This window comes from Sorex araneus, chromosome 1 (genome assembly GCF_027595985.1).
Source record: "Sorex araneus isolate mSorAra2 chromosome 1, mSorAra2.pri, whole genome shotgun sequence".
NCBI classification, from domain to species: domain Eukaryota; kingdom Metazoa; phylum Chordata; class Mammalia; order Eulipotyphla; family Soricidae; genus Sorex; species Sorex araneus.
The window spans coordinates 286,380,087-286,397,765 of NC_073302.1; the positions used below are offsets into that span (position 1 = coordinate 286,380,087).

Sequence of the window (17,679 nt, forward strand, 5' to 3'; positions counted from 1 at the left end):
CTGGCCTAGCTAATTCAACAGGAAACCATCACACACACTTGGTAATTTTTATATGGTCCCCTAGTCAGGAAAAATGTGAAATATTTCATCTTTTCTTAAATCCAAACAATTAAGGATTTGTAGCTAATGTATTGGAAGTTGAATAGTGAGAGTGAGCAGAAATATTCAGTAGTTATAACTGTATTCTACAACTTCTCAAACCCTGGAATCAAAACAAGGACCACGACTTTATTTCTATTTCACACTGAGTTTCAAACACTTCTAGTGAAATTTTAAGTCAGGAAAGTTCATGGTGCTACTAAAAGTATGCAGTACAGCCTTATGTGAAATCTCTCCCTCCAATAATTCCTAAAGGTGTACGGTTTCCCTTGAAACATTATAACTTCCTATGAGACTTCCACCCATGTGTACCTGTTTTCCAATAAGATTTTTTCCCCTCTTAAAGTGGGTCATGTGATGAACTTTGGAGATATTTTTCCTACCTTAGAAATTAAACTCAATCTTTGTAAAATTCACTTTTAAAACTTATAGCCTTTATAAACAGCAGATAACAATACCTATTGCCCAGTGCCTGCACAGAGGAAATGGTCGCGTGTTGAAAAAAACCGCAACGTTGTAAATTGGAAAAAAGTGAAGATGAGGAAGTGGCAATTTTTATCTTTGATTTGTTTTCCTGCTTATCTAGTTTCAAGATACCTGTTGATTATAATAAAAGATTTCTATATTAGAATACCTTTGATTTTTTTTTTGAGGGGGGAAATAGAGTTTGTACTCAGGGAATACTCCTAGCTATGTCCCTCAATATTCATTTCTGATAGTGTTCAGGGGATCATATGTGGTCCTGGAGATAAAAGTAGGCTTGATCACATGTGGAACAATCATTTTCATCCTTTTACTATCTTCTGGCCCTAGCTTTGATTTCTCAGTACCAAAATAATGCACCATATATTTCTGTAAAGAGCTTGATTCTTGATGAACTGTCTTAAGATCATTAAATTAACTTTCTAGATGTCATGAGATCTCATTATCATTGGGTTACTTCTTATAAATTCTTTTTAATACTTCTAACATATTTGATATTGAAAATGCAACTTGATGACTATTATTCTCAAAGGAGTAGAAAAAGAAAGTGCCAGTTGTGAGATTGCTAAATTTTTCAGAATAGATATAGGTAAATCTCTTAGGAAAGAATACCCATTAATTCTCATTGACCCATTCCCTTAAGTTGAATTCAATATAATATATTAATATGTGTTATATATTAATATACAATAAATATAATTAATTAATATACAATACATATAGTAAATCTTAATAAGGTGGAGTATATATTATCAAGCATCTTTTGATCACTTCTCACTAATATTCTTAGGTTATATTAATTTTTGCAAAATCTGGGTATTTATCATCTATTATGATTATTATGCACAATTTTCCCTATGGGTATAGAATATTTGTGTTATTGTGATTCATCAGTTAATTTTGAAATTGTGATATTTTCTGCTCATATTTTACAAAGATATTCCCCCAAGTTCGCTGGTTGTGACATACTTCAACTTATGTAATCATATTGTTTCGTCTCCGTGATGTGTAACCACACTCTGATTTTATTAAATGTCTCAAATTTACATCCATGAATTAAATAATATTACGTTTTTTTGTTTTTTTTTGTTTGTTTTTTTTGCTTTTTGGGTCACACCTGGCAATGCACATGGGTTAATCCTGGCTCTGCACTCAGGAATTACCCTGGCGGTGCTCAGGGGACCATATGGGATGCTGGGAATCGAACCCAGGTCGGCCACGTGCAAGCCAAATGCCCTACCCGCTGTGCTATAGCTCCAGCCCATATTTATTAAGTTTAAAAGGGAAAACTCCTCTATTTTAAAAAGTATTAATGTGCTTCGCAAGGCTAATAGCATCATAGCCATTCCACATCAAGGTAAGATATTGTGGCTGGAATGACAGTACAACAGGGAGGACATTTGCCTTGCATGTGGCTGACCTGGGTTTGATCCCTGACATCCCATAGGGTCCTCTATGTTCCATTAGGAGCAGTCCTTGAGCACAGAGCCAGGAGTCAGACCTGAGTATTGCTGAGTTTGACCCCAAAATAAAACAAATATGATGTGAGTTGAGGGGAGACAGCAAAGTTCACTTTTTTACAGTTATCTCATACTGTCATTTTTATATATATATATATATATATATATATATATATATATCACTTTGATTCAAACCAGTGCACTCCTGATCCTATATACTCCTCACCCTGGTGAATTGTGATCACAGGCTTCCAAGCCTTTTTCAATTCCTGAACCATTTGTTTTTCTGAAATCAGAAGGTTCACTAATGATAAAGACAAAAACAATGGCAGGAAGTCATGGAATGGGATCTATACCATTGAGTGGTGTATTTGAAATCCTCTATGCAGTTGCTTTAACAGAGTAAAACAAAGGGAACTTATTGATTCCATTCAAAGGGATTAGTTTTGCAAATTGCAGAGCGAACATTTTCTAACAAAAAAAGAATTAATCTGAAAAGTCTTTATCAGGAAATTGACAGCATCAAAGGGTGATGGTTATATAGATTATTTGAGGGATAAGAGCCACTGAAGTGGAACATGAATTGAATTTCTTTACAACTTGAGTAAAAGTTAGACTGTTTTAGAAGATGATCCTGAAGAACATCTCCAAAGAAGAACAGTCTCCAGAGACATAGAAGGATCATTTGTAATAGTGCTTCACACTGATGAATGCTCAAGAGGTTTTGGGAATCTGACCTTAAGAAAGCATAGGAAGATACATTGCAAAAGTGCTTTATTTTTTTTTTATTATTATTCCTTATGCTGCCATTCCCGAGAGCTACTATGGGAACTTATTGAGACTCAAACAAGGAATCTTAGCTCCAAATTAAGTGATCTTGACTATCAGAAACTTGTGCGAAAAGTTAGCCAATTGCTAAATGTTTTGCACCCTAAAACCTGTTTCCTTAGATCATATGCTCCAGTTAATTCCCTAGGCACCACACGAGCAGATCAAATGGCTAACTGCGCTGACACAATCAGCATCGAAATTCACTGGGTTTCAGACACAGTTCATTGACAATGGGGATTGTAATAGTTCAAGAACTGACCCTTGGAAGCAGTGGTATGCTCTGTAGGGGGCCAAGTGGAAAACAGCTATTGCACTGGGACCAGATGGAATGTGGAGGCTTAGAGATGGAAGTTTTCTGCTTGGTGAGATCTGGACATCTTCTTTGTCCTTTTAAGGATGTCTCGTCCCTCCGTCCTACAACATAGCTGATAGTCAGTTCCCTTCACACTCCAATGCTCTCTAGAAGTCATGGCTTTGGCTGGCTCTAGTCTGAGGAATGTGATGCAGCAGGGGCCTTACATTTTTTTTTTTTGGCTTCTTTCATTGGAACATGCCATCTGAGGTCCCCTTGTGTCCCCTTAGCAGACAGAGATCCCCACAGTGTCTGGCTCCACCGGTTAACGAGGTCTGCCTGTCTAGGCCTCTTTCCCACGGTGCCACTCACCCAGTTTCTTACTAGTTCCTCGCAGACCCAGGGCATCCCCGGAAGAAGTACGATCTGGCAGAATCACATTTCTGCTGTCACTTCAGCCTCTTGGAGGGAAAAACAACATCTGGTCAGGCATTTGTGGAGAGATGTTGTGAAGAATGACAGAAAGATGCTAGGGGAGGTGAAGGAAGGGAGTGCCACCTCCTCTTGGCAAACAGGGTGATTTGTGATCTGATTGGATATCCCAGGGCGTTTATTCAGGCTCCGACTTTATGATGGAATACCTCCATCCACATCAACAGTTCCCCTTATTTATTTAAGAGATAGTGAAGATTTCTATCAGGAGACAGAGGCCGAAGGATTTACTGACACAATCTTTCACTGACCTAAGAAAACAGACACCTGGACAAGCTGATTGCCTGATTGTGTTCATTTCTGTGAATATGACCTAGAATCCCAACTGAATTTGCATGTGGAGCACTTTTTGAAAATTATATAATAAGTAAAGTTACAGTTATGATACTGTCAACCCTATGGTTTTTATGTTTATAGTCTGTTCATTTCTGGAGTGAGTCTTTATTATTTGTGATCTTGGAGGAGTTTGAGGTCAGTCACATAACAGCAAAAATGAAGGGGAGTTGAAAATGGAGTGTAGGTGGGAAAAGCTAAAGGGATGATTCTTCTCTTGTAAGTTGCATCATTGAAACAACTCCATTATTATAGCACATGCTTTTAAGTGTTAGAAATTCTCTAAACCATGATGCTTTGAGTTTTGTTATTTAGAAAAATTGGAACAAGGAGGGTTTGAGCTAATTCTTTTTATGACGGAGTATCTTTCCTGTATGATTTCAGAATGAAATTGTTCAGATATTAAAAACCCTTTGGTCTGTGTCACGATGACTATACTGATAAGAATAGGAAAGCAAACAAAAGAAAATATACCAGCAAGTGTTAAGAGATGTTTGCTTCTAAAACTTACTTGACAAAAATGAAATTTGAATTCCAGAGGATTTTCACTGGAAAAAAATAATGTTATTTTCATTTTTACCCTTCCCAACCATTAATTTGCTTACTGGCTGACAAAACATTTGTCCAACAGAAAGTGTTGTTGACCGGATTTGGTCTAGAGGCTGTGATTTGCAAGCTACTATTCTGGGACCAAAAGCAAAATACATCCACCCACTTAGAATAAATTGTCAATTGTCTAGAGTATTTTTCCCTTCAAAGTCATTAGGTTGTTTTGACAAATATCTCTTGCCTTGGATCAAGGTGAGAGAGAGAGAAAGGGTACTTGTATTTCGACAGTTTAATTATTCCACAACCAACGTTCTTTATAATATTTGAGAAACTAAGCAAGGCTTGACTTAAATTTGACAATCTGTTGATGTGTTCTCATTGTCTACTGATGACACTGACATAGCAAAGCCTTAGCCTTTCTATTATAGTGTACATGCATGTGGTGTGCGTGTGTGTTACTTTTTTACTTTAGAGAAACCCCTCTAAAAAGATAAATTGACTTCTTCTTAAGGACTCTTCATTCCTACTGAAAAAAATCAGAACTAGCTGAGTTGGCAAGATGTTAACCCTATAACCCACCCCTCCACTCTCACCCCTATCCCTGCCTTCAACCCTTCCTCAAAATAATTTTGGTTTCAAGTTATTTCACTAAGACATATCTTTCTGCTTTTATTTAGCTCTTGGCATAGAATGATAATTTTCTTGGAGTGATAAGAGATTATAGTGCCTCCACCCCATCTAATTTCATTAGAAATGTGATCTCTGGGGTTTTTCCACAAATATTCCAAATACCACTGTTTTTCTTGTGTCATAAGACATTTATTTTCTTTTGGTCATTTTTTTCAGCAGAGTTTTGTGCATTATGTTTTAAGCTCAGCAGTTGTGATTCAGATGTATATTGTATCCCTGGTGAAATAACACTTGATCAATGAACTTTTATGTATAGTACAGTATGTTATACAATATGGAGAAATGGGAGAAAAGAGAATTAAAAAAAACTGATTATAGTGAGTTAGCAGAAAAGAAACATTCTGTATCAGAGAGATTACAAGGGGTAAGACATTTGTCTTGCATATGGTGTGGATCCCTGGTAGATCTCTGGAAACACACATGGTTCTCTGAGTACCACCGGAAGACCTTCCTGAATACAGAATCAGGAATAGTCCCTGAGTTCCCCTGGTGCAGCCCAAATCACACACCTGCACCCCAAAACAAAGAAGAAAAACAAAAAAGGAAAACTCTGCAGTGTTGCTCAAAGAAGTTATCTGTTTCATCTGGGTGTGGATCTTTGCTCCTGTCAATTAAACTTTCTATATTCTGAGAAGAAAAGAAATTATTTGTTAATCATTTCCTTTAGATATAGCTCTCCTTATTCTTTCCCTGCCTTGTACTTTTTTTTTTTTTTGGCTTCTGGGTCACACCCAGCAATGCACAGGGGTTACTCCTTGTTCTTGCACTCAAGAATTATTCCTGGTGGTGCTCGGGGGGCCATATGAGATGTTGGGAATTGAACTCGGGTCGGCCACATGCAAGGCAAACACCCTACCCACTGTGCTATCACTCCATACCCCCCCGCCCCAGCCTTAAACTTTTGAACTATAATTTTTCATTTGTTAGCAAGGATCCTGATAGTTTAGAAAAATGACTTAAAAATAACTCCATTTTTTGCCATTGTCTTTACCTTCACATCAGAACCAAGCTGATATACACAGGTATCACCACAGGTATCTCTGCCAGAGCTGGAGTCAGAACGGCCCACGGAGGCCAATTGGGTGTGGAGAGGGTTGAAAGAAGCAGAGCTTCTTCCTAGATTGGATGCTATCAGCAATCCAGGTGACGTGCAGGTATCTCAATAAATTTCAACAGCAAAGAGGAAGACGAGCTACAAATCTAGCTGTAAATTGTAAGAAGAGACAGGCATTTAATTCAAGAGAGGAGTGTTATCTGGAGGGCACAGTGAGCTTTCATGTCTATCTTTACAAAAGTTTGGCATAGCCTTGTTTTGTCTCATTGGATCATGATGTCTGCGACATCTTGTCTGAGGTTAGGGTTCTGTGAGATTTTAATGGTCGATCATGACCTCACTGTGAGTGTCTGGGTGGACTCAGAATGTCAAGGGCAGCTTGTTTTTCTCTTTTCATATCTGTCTCCACCTTCCACTCTCGCACAGCGATAGTGGTGACACCTTTGTAATAATTTGTTTTTGAGTTTTTATCATACCATGTTTTAAATGTCGTAAAAGTAAAATTTAATAATGAACACTGTGCATCCATCAAGCACCCTAAAATAAAGGACTATAAAGGCACATAAAGATTTCTTTCAAGTCATGCTTCTTCCTAGGAAGAGATTGCTATCTTGAGTTTGATATTTGTCACACTCAAGTATGATACATTTGCCTTTCCTTTAATTATATACACACAAAGACTATACATAAAGTCTTCTCTTTCAGGAATTATACATGATCTAATTTTAATACATTCTTATGATCATTTTTTATCCTGAGATCGTTTTAAGTAGACACTAAAGCATCAAACTCCATAAGTAATCATGAGACTCCCCATCCTTCTCACAGGACATAATTTCTTGTAAGTATCGTTAAACACTATATATGAATTTTAATCACTGACTCAAATGCTTTGTACACTTAGGCTGTCAGCTGAATTTTATCAAAGAGCCAATTTTTTCATTTTTGTTTTGCAAGACGTGAGGTGGATTTTCTTTCTTCATGTCAGAGATTTTGCTAAATATTTTTGACACCAAACAAGTGGCATCAATTAGAATTTCACAGTGTATGCCATGGCAGACCATTGTATGAAGTAAAGGTTTGCACAGAGCACTGATGAAAGGAATTTTGTCAAATTTTGTCTGGATGGTCTAGTTTACCCGGAGAGAAAACTGTTAGCAAATTTATAACTTAAAAAATACCTTTTACTTCATATTTCCACATAACATAAGTATGCATTTACATATTGCACAGACATAAATTAAGCCAAACAGAGATTTTCTCCGTGCAGAGAATGTTTTCTCAATAAGGGGAAGAAACGGCAAGGGAGGGCAAGCGTGCTGCGTGGGACCTGCCATTAGAAACACATTTCCTCTCACAGGCAGACTAGCAGAGAGGTTCTGATGGGTGGACAGGGAGAAAGACACGTTTTAGACAGGTTCCCATTGTTTCTCATCCTTGCTGTCTCACAGACTCCGGTGAGGGGACCCCGTGTCATTTGCATTACTTGACACTGCCAGGAATGGCTACGCCTAGCACTGTGCTCCATCTCTTGTCATCTCCCGTGTCTTGGTGCATTTCAGGTATAGAAAACAAAAAAGCAAGAGAATGGCCCGGGTCTTCCAAGGTCTTTCTCTCCATTCTCTGACTTGACAGGTGTCTTAAGTTCACTTGAACTGCTCTTGCTTTTAGGCAAGAGCAAAAGAGAGAGGCAATACACATTTATTTCTCACAGTTCTGTACACCTTGCAGCTTAAGAGCATGTTGCTGGAGGATTCAAGGGCAAGCTTCCAGCTTCTTGGATACCCACATTTTTCCTATATCCTCACGTGGTCTAAAGGATGAGCTAATTCTTTAGAATCTTGTTCTAAGGAATCAGGACTCCTCATGACCGAATCTCCTCTCCCAGGACCCTGCATCGAATGCCATCACCTGGGTATTAGAAATTTAAAAAAAAATTGCATTGTTGAAATAGAGGCCTTTGTGGGACAGTAAACTTTCACACCATTGCTTGAGTTACCAATTAAGACCAGAATTTGATCCTGTAGCACAGCAGGTAGGGCATTTGCCTTGCATGTGGCCGACCCGGTTCGATTCCTCTGTCTCTCTCAGACAGCCCGGCAAGCTACCGAAAGTATCCTGCCCTCACCACAGAGCCTGGCATGCTATGCGTGGCATGTTCGATATGCCAAAAACAGTAACAAGTCTCACAATGGAGATGTTACTGGTGCCCACTTGAGCAAATTGATGAACAATGGGACGACACTGCTACAGTGCTACAGTGGTGGAGTGACTTCTAGCTATCTTTGCCTGGGGATGGCTAGAAGGGTGGATAGAATAAGTGTCCATAGGTTTGGGAGAAATTTCATGCAAATTCCTAACAGCCTTATCTTTTTTCACCTTCTCATTATAGGAGAACACTTAAGAATCTGTCCTCAAGAATACACATGCTGCACTACAGAAATGGAAGACAAGCTGAGTCAGCAGAGCAAGCTGGAGTTTGAAAACTTGGTGGAAGAGACAAGTCATTTTGTGCGCACCACCTTCGTATCCAGGCACAAGAAATTTGATGGTAGGTGAACGGTTCTGCTTTGCTTTTTCCTAGAAGTGGCTCGGAGAATCTTAGTAGTCTAGCCAGCACTTCATATGATATTTCTTGAAGATGGAGCCTTTCTTTCCCTCTGAGAGATTTACAACTTTAGTTTTAGAAGAAGTAATTAGCATGTGCATTCAGGATCAGTTTTATGGTCTTACCTTGGCAATGCCTGAGTTAACTCAGAGCCGTTTTGCCTTTGTGGCTTGTCAGTGAGATTTACTTGCCATTTTTCGCTAGTTCATGATTGTCATGCTGGTTTTGTCATATTCTAGCTTGTCTCCCATCTTAGCCTAGGGATTTCTGTCAAATAATTAAATGCCTTTGAAAAGTATTTCCAGTAGAAGGTACCGTTTAGGGAGTTAGGCTTGTGTTAAGTGCCAGAGATTCAGACTCCCGTTTTAAAATTTTGTTCTCACAGTTTGTTTGCCATGTTTGATATCATGGAGGGGTTTTCTCCATCAAGTCTAGGCGCTCCTTATACTTCCTGATTTGAGGCCATCGATTTCATTTTGGTATTCTAAGTTAAAGCATTTGATATTAGAAACCAACTTCAGAAACCACAAATTATTACTTTGATTTCAGCGTTGCAATTTTTTCATTAGAGTTTCTGCAAAATATTCAAAAGCAGCATTCCCAGAGTGGGCTGTCTATTCCCTGGTCTTGCCGGAATGATGGGGGATGGGACACGCAATCAGGATATGCTTCCTGTAAGAAAGCAGATTTCCCAGGAGGGCACTGAGTCACCCCACCCCCCTTTTGTATTCTGAAAAGGAGGCAGCAGGCAAAGCAAGTTTGGGAACATATTACTTTTATGAGTTGAATTAATAGTGATAATGTTGGCATTTTGGGGCGGTCAGGGGAGCTTAGTGCTCTAAGAAATAAATGGAAAATAAGCCGCAACTCATAGTCACAGAGATTTGAAATAATTGCGGGGACACTGCCTCGTGCCTCTTGTCATACTGATTTGTCTTGAGGTAGAGATGTTCATCTGTGCCCTGGTCACTTTCTCTAGCCATGCACAGCCCAGCCTGCTTGAAAAGACTGGCCAGGACTCTTTTCATTTACTCTTGAGTAAGTGAAATACATTTCCTGGTGGCCTGACAGTCAGAGAACCACAGCAGTTTTGTTCTAGTCACTCTTCTAAATTCTAAAAATGAGGTCCTGGGGCCAGAGCAATAGTACAGCGGGTTGCTGTTTGCCTTGAAAGCTGTGATCGCAGGTTCCATGTCCTGCATCCCATGGGGTCCCCCAAGCTCCAGCATGATTAATTCCTGACTGCAGAGCCACCAGTAACCCCTGAGCATCGACGGGTGTGACCTCCAAAAAACAAGAAAAAAGAAAGAGAGGTCTCATTTCACTGGTGCTTTTTTCAGATGCTGTGACGTTTCCGTCAAAGCGAAGGGGACTTCCTTTTGAAACTTCCCATTTCTCCTCTGCCTCCTGCTCTGTCTGTAACTCTATGTGGAGATGGATATGAAAATAATTCTTAATTTAGACTGAATGTTGATCCTGTGGAAGTAACTGTGGAGGATCTGGGAGGTGCCCTTGATTGACAGATTACAAACCCAGTGATATTCAGGAGCCCCTGAAGGGACTGTGTGTGTGAGGATCTATAATCTATCACTCTGGATTGAAGTGAATTCAGGCTCCTTATCCTTTGTTACAAAAAGCAGGTGTGAATGATCTGCCATTGCTACCTTTGACCTGTGGCTGTGGATAATGACTCTAGTGCCTTAGCCTAACTGTACTCCAAAATGAGGTTGAAATAATTCTAGGGCACTGCTCATGGAATAGAATATCCATTCTTTTAATCAAAATATTAGGGGTACTGCAGCTTCATATGTGATGTTGGAATCTTTTTGTTTTTAAACTACATAAGCCTGAGCCGGATACTTCTGGCATTTTATTATAAATATTTTAATATCTTTGGATTTGCAATTCATAATCCCGTATTTATTTGTCTTACTAAAGAACCTCTCTATCTTTCTCTCGTCCTCCCTCCCTCTCCCCATCTCTCTCTCTCTCTCTCTCTCGCTCTCTCTCTCTCTCTCTCTTTCCCTCTCCCTCTCTCTGCAAAGGTGTGTTTTAAATCACTCTAATGTACTTAGAGGTATTATGGCAATCGGTTGACAGGGCATTGATTTTGCTAAGATTAGATCTACCATAAGACGTGATGAATTCTTTAGTAAAAGTGCATTTCATGCAGTTGCATTAGATTGGGTATTGGAGAGAAATTAAGGATTGTTTGGAAAAAAGCATTCAGCTAGATTTTTTTTTCTAATATATGATCTGAATGGGCTCAATTTCTAAAGAGCTCAGAGTGAAAACATAATAAAAAGAATAAGAAATTTCAGTGCCACAGCATCCTGACCTCTATCTTTTCTTCTGGCCAGTACAGGAAAGTCATTCATGCCTTAATATGACTTACCTTCTTATACCGCAAAGGTACCTTTCTTGCCAATGTTCAGGAAAATGGGTGCATTCATATTGGTTTAAAATTTTTTTTAATTTAAATATTTTGGTGAATCAAAATATTTGTTTTTCTTGAAACTCATTTATAAAGATTCCAGGGATGAGAAGGTGAAAATGTGTGTTAAAGTGTAAACCAGGCTTCACCGGAGTGGAAGTAGGCAAGCATAGAGACATAGTGACAAGCAAGATATGTGCTCAAGGGAGAACACCGGCTTGAAGAGCAAATCTAATTTTATTTTTATTTTTTGGCAATGTACCGGACTACTGCTAGTTTTGTCCTCAGAGGTTACTCTCCATGGTGTGTGGGGGATCATGGGGTACCAGGACTGAACCCAGATTTCCAGCATAAAAAGATTGGGTTTAACCTGTTTGTTGAATGAACTCTCCAGGTCCCTGTCTTACTATTTTTAGCCTCTTATTTTTAAGACATGCCCTTATGGCATTTATTCATGAGGATAAATCAGTAAGAACACAGAACTATCTAAATCTGCTACAGATCTATCCCTGAATTTTATTTTACTAGATAGCACAGTGGGTAAGGCATTTGCTTTGCATGCGGCCAAGCTGGGTTCGATTCCTCCATTCCTTTTGGAGAGCCCGGCAAGCTACCGAGAGTATCCCGCCTGCACAGCAGAGCCTGGCAAGCTCCCCGTGGCATATTCAATATGCCAAAAACAGTATCAACAAGTCTCACAAGGAGATGTTGCTGGTGCCTGCTCGAGCAAACTGGTGAACAATGGGATGACAGTGCTACAGTGCTACAGATAAAAGCAATGGTATTTTGAAGGACTCAGTTAATTTTTAGGTACTCTCTTCTTGGTAAGGCCTTGGGCAGTGTTGCTGGGGCCTTTTGTTCCTCACTGGTATCTTTGCAATATCTGTCTCAAAGATTTTTTCTCAAAGATCTTGATTTGTCATCTGGATTTTGCAAACATGTACACATGTACTTCACCACCATGAATGGGTATGTTATGTGGCACGGTAATTGGTTTCGTATTTTGATCAACATTGGAAGTTGTACCTGAAATCTATGATTCTGTCCAAGTTACTCAGACTGCCTGAACCCAGTTACAGTTCACAGTTGGTCTATGGCTGTTGCTTTTCTTATCCAACCAGAAATGTTTTGACTACATTTAGCTTTTCATTTTGTGGTAGATGTGATGCTTAAAATTTTAAATTCCAAAACATTTAACATAGCTCTGCGTTCCATGTCTTGCCATATTTTCTTGCACTTTAAAATCCATATTTTTGGTCATGTATGGTTTAATCTTTTTTTTTAAGACACTCTGATTTACAAAGATATTCATAGTTGAGTTTTAGGCACACTGTGTTCCACTATGGTCCACCATCAGTGTCAATTTCCCTCCATCAATGTCCCCTTTTCACTTCCACCCAAAGCTAACCCTGTTAAAATCTTAAATATCTGTTAGGAAGCCAAGAGCTAAACTGAATCCATATCAGCTTCTCTCAGGCCTTCTTAAAAATCAAGGTTTGCCCCCTACTCCTGCATTAACCCAGAATTTTATAGCTGATGGACCATGAATGATATGTATATATATATATATATATATAGATTATAAAAGTTTTTATTCTGCAGTAGAAAATTTTCTCATATGATTTTTTCCTTTAAAATACACAACTGAAATGTTGTGATGAAAATATGTGAAAGAAAGGTTCCAGTTAAGGATGTAGATGCTTTTCCATTGCTTCACAAAATGTTTATTTTTTTTCTCTTTCTCAAGCTTAATTCCTATTACATATCTTTTCATATCCCTCTCATTTTTGCCTGACGCGTGGCCTAGGCAGATATTCTCACAGAATTATCAATTGCTCTGTAGCTAATTTCAGATTTTCTGCCTCTTCTCAGTTGCAGTGATGGATAAAACCCCACAATATCACCACCAAATGATCACATCATCTCTTCCCTACTTTTTTACCTTTCCCACTTCTGCAAACATTCCACAATATTAAAGGTTCAAAACCAAACCAGCTCAATCTTAGTAAATGCCAGCAATAAGTGCATCTCTTGGTGTGCCAACTCCTTTTCCTGATATTTTTGTGATTTGTGATGATCCAATTTATTATCAAATTAGTGATTATGTCTAAATCCAAGGCATGTTTCTAAGTGGCAAGTTTGTGAGGATTTTATGAATGGAGGACATTCAAACACTGCTGTTGGTAATCTCCTCATCCTATTTTAGAGGTGTAAACCTGTTTTCCCCAAAGCAGTGCAGAGACCAGAGATATTCAGTGGTAGAGTCAAGATTTGAACTCTTCTGAGCGCACATGTCTTCACTTCTAGCACTCTTGAATCTTGCACCCTTGAGTATCTTAATGCTTCCCACCCCTTAACAGTACTGAGATTTCACACACAACACCTAGCTCAGAATCACCCACCATTTGTCCTGCCTCAGATGTAATGGGTAGAAATGTCTTTCAGAAAAAGTATGTGGAAGTGGATTTCACTTTAATCGTTAAATAAAAGGTGCGGTGGTTCTCTCTAACTTTACCACCACTCTGAGGGACCGGAGTCCTGGTGAAGGAGAAAGCGTTGCTACGTTTCTACCCAGAGTGATGAAGTCCAGTTTGTAACCTAATACTCTTGACTTACATCAGACTTATAAATAGTAATGTGACAGGAAGTCAATAGTGGCTTGCCATGCTAAGCTTTTATTTGTTTTGAGTGGACATTGGCTAAAACGTATCGATATTCTTTTAACAAGGCAATAGGGATGTGACTGGGTGAATTATCTAGCCACATTTTTGGAAAAGGCTGGAAAGATATTCAATTGGAAGTTGTCCCTAAATTAAAGGTGGGAGTGGAGATTGTTTGGATGTGAAAGTTTTATCAACAGACGCTCACTACATAGTCTCCTTACCTATGATGGTTACAGATATGTGTGGGACACATCTGTCACTGCTCAGGGTTGCTCTCTCACTCTGTGCTCAGGACTGTTCCTGGTGATACTCAGAGAATATATGTGGGACCTGGGATTGGAACTAGTTTGGCAGGATGCAAGACATAGTGCCTTGATGCCTGTACTATCTCCCTGGCCCATCCTTACAAGTTTTGAATTAGCATCGATACCCTGTTCTCTAGGAACATACATGGATTACTCTGAAGGCAGACCTTAGTTAAAAGGGTATTTTATTTTGGATATTGTTTTGTTTCCTCTTCAGATTTATTTGATATGAAACTTATTTACAGTTGAAGCTCAAAATGAGGGGTATTTTTTTTTTGGTTGCTGTTTGGTATGTTCGTCTTGGCTTTATTATTTTATTTTCCTCTCTGTTTTTTTATTTATGTGGTTTAATGATAAACATTTGTCCAGAGACTTTGGCAGGAAGTGTATATTTTAAAACAGAAAAACAAAAAAAGATGAACAGTAATTTCTATGCTCCTGAAGAACTTATTCTATAGTAACACTCTCGGAAATCTCATTTGGCTGAATATGGAAATAATTTATACACAGAGGCATAATATTTTTGCACTGCAAATCTGCCTGTGTTTTCTTTTTAAATATCATTTCTCATCTATATACTGTAGAGATGACAATAATGTAATGATATCTTTAAAATATGGTCTAATTTTCTCAGCAAATACATTGTTTTGAAAAGGAAAAGAAATCCAAGTATTTTTATGATTGCTAAATATAGTTATCCAATTTTTATATTTCCTGTCCCATGAATGATGATGATAATGATGATTTTGATGATGTGAGCATGTGCCATACATTTGGAAACATCTATTTCAAATTTCCTATATAGAAGCCACTTAACCAAATGTGTATGATATAAAAAGATAGCTAACAGAGGCCAGAGAGATAGTACAAATATGTTAGGCACTTGCCTTATACTTGGCTGACCCAGATTTGAATCCCTGATGCCACCAAGATATTTGACTCTGGTTCCATTCCCTAGCACTGTCTAGAGTGATCCCTGAGCACAGAACCAAGAGTAATCCCTGAGAATTGCCATTTGTCCCCCCCCACCACACCCCCCACACACTCAATAATCAATGATGTGATACAATGAGAAAATACACAAATCAGTTACTAAATATTACTACCTTGTTAATGAGACACAATTAGAAACTTATATTGAGATAAAATTGAAGTTTTTGCCATAAAGCAGAGGGGGACCATTCAAGATGACCTTTACCTCAACATGAAGTGCGTGGAGGCATTATTAATTGCTCTAAGGGAATAGGAGAACCAAGAATAGGGTGTAATGGGGCAGGGGCCAGGGGGAATCAGATAGGTTAGTCTCTAAATACCACACACATTTATTGGAAAAGTCTGTCCCTTTTCTTTTTTTGGTGATAGTGGTATTGGAGTACACCAGTGGGTGATGCTCAGAGGCTACTCCCATTTGGGTGCTCAGAGGAACACTGAACAGCAGTGCTTGGGATCCCACCTGGTCTTTCTGTGTGCAAAGCATGGCCTCCAGTTCTTTGCAGCATTTCCGCATTCCAGCCATCTTGTGGTATATGTGGGATGTGGTATTCCTAGACGTTTATCACAGTCACATCACAGATCCTGGATCACTGAGCACCACCATTGTCATATAAGAGAGAAAAAAGCTTGAAATGTGGGGTTTACCAGCATGGCATAGAGATCCAAACTGGCGACATCTGGTGGGAAAAGGGACCCTATAGGTTTGATGCAGGTTTGCCACCAACATGCAAAATGCACAGTGTCTGAGAAGGGCATTCAAGGAACACACAGTAAACTCATATGTTCCTAGCTCCTAGTAATTAGATGAATTTCTCCTTTTAAGTTTGCTAGACCACCATCTCAATGACATATATTGCATTCAAAGGACATGCTTTTAGAAATGGGAATGTGCTGAATTGTGTTTTTGAAATTAGAGAAACAGTCTCACTGGCATTGGAAGGTAATCTGCCAATTCTCCCAATGGGCAGACCTTCCAAAAATAAGAATTTGCTAACCAGGGATTTAGCTCTGTCAGAGCTAGTGAACCAATTTACAAATTTAAAGCAGCCTGACTTACACAATGTTGAAATAGATGATATGGCGGGGGTCCTTTCAGTCTCAGACATGACATGAAGAACCCAGGTCTTTGAAAAAGTGAAACCTCTCTGGGCCGAAACAATAGGACAGCAAACAGGGCATCTGCCTTGTATGTGGCCAACCCAGGTGCAGTCCCCTGCACCCATTTGATACCCTGGGCACTGTCAGGAGTAATCCTTGAGTGCAGAAGTAGGAGTAAACCCCTGAGCATTGCTAGTTTTGTCCCCCCAAGCAATAACACCTAAAGGAAGGAAGGAAGGAAGGAAGGAAGGAAGGAAGGAAGGAAGGAAGGAAGGAAGGAAGGAAGGAAGGAAGGAAGGAAGGAAGGAAGGAAGGAAGGAAGGAAGGAAAGAAAGAAAGAAAGAAAGAGGGAGGGAGGGAGGGAGGGAGGGAGGGAGGGAGGGAGGGAGGGAGGGAGGGAGGGAGGGAGGGAGGGAAAGTTAAATCTCCACATTCCCTCCTCTCCTTTTCTCCCTTCTTCCCTTTTCCTCTCTCCATCCCTAGTTGCTCTCTCTCTTTTCCTCCCTGCTTCCCTCCCTTCTTGTTCCTTTTGTTTATTCTTTTCTTTGGACATACCTTCTGAAGGAATCATGGACGTTGCTGGCCCCTGGCTTCCTGTCACCTGTGATGTACTACCAACCTTTTTCTAATTCTTCATCCCCTACCACACACCTCAAAGTAACTTAGAACATATTATGCTTCCATTGTAATTCTAATATCATCATCTTATTATCACCCTTTCCCTGCCACAGAAGCTTCACAGAGCAGCTGTTTTGCAGATGAGTCAATTTCTTTTAAGTATTACTCTATCAGACACTGAAACCAGCCCTACCAGAAGGGCTCTTGGTCATGAATGTTAATGAGCAGACAAGTATCTGTTCCCTGACAGTGGCTCACTAATCCTTTGAGTAAGTATGGGTAAATTACAGGAGAAATTTGATTTCAGTTAAATTGATCTGCCACTGAATAGAGAAAACGGATGTTCTTATTTTAATGAAAATCAAGAAAAATATTTAATGGTGATGTAAATTAGAGCTCAGTGGAAACATTTTTGTCTTCAGAACTTGGAACAGAGTAATGCAGCGTGGAAGGGTTTGACTGTTTCCTGTGTGTGCAGGTAATGGAGATCTCAAAATCTCCAGCTAGGTGGCATGCACATTAAGAAACGGCAGTGACCCACTCGCTTTCTCGCTGATACTGTATCAAGAGATGCATGACCTTCCTTAGTGATACGGATTGGGATAAAAATTGTGCTTTTTTTTTTTTTTGGTGCACTGAGACAAGAGTTCCCCTTTCCAAACAAATAACATAGTAGA

General features: G+C 39.3%; 1 protein-coding gene across 2 annotated transcripts in view; it reads left to right on the forward strand.

Annotated features, from left to right (window-relative positions):
• Positions 1-17,679, forward strand: part of GPC6 (glypican 6) — a 1,181,929-nt gene that overhangs the window by 282,808 nt on the left and 881,442 nt on the right. For both annotated transcript variants that reach the window (XM_055119359.1, XM_055119366.1), the window contains exon 2: positions 8,676-8,834. In XM_055119359.1, the coding sequence (XP_054975334.1) occupies positions 8,676-8,834 (159 nt within the window). The remainder of the gene's footprint in view (positions 1-8,675; positions 8,835-17,679) is intronic.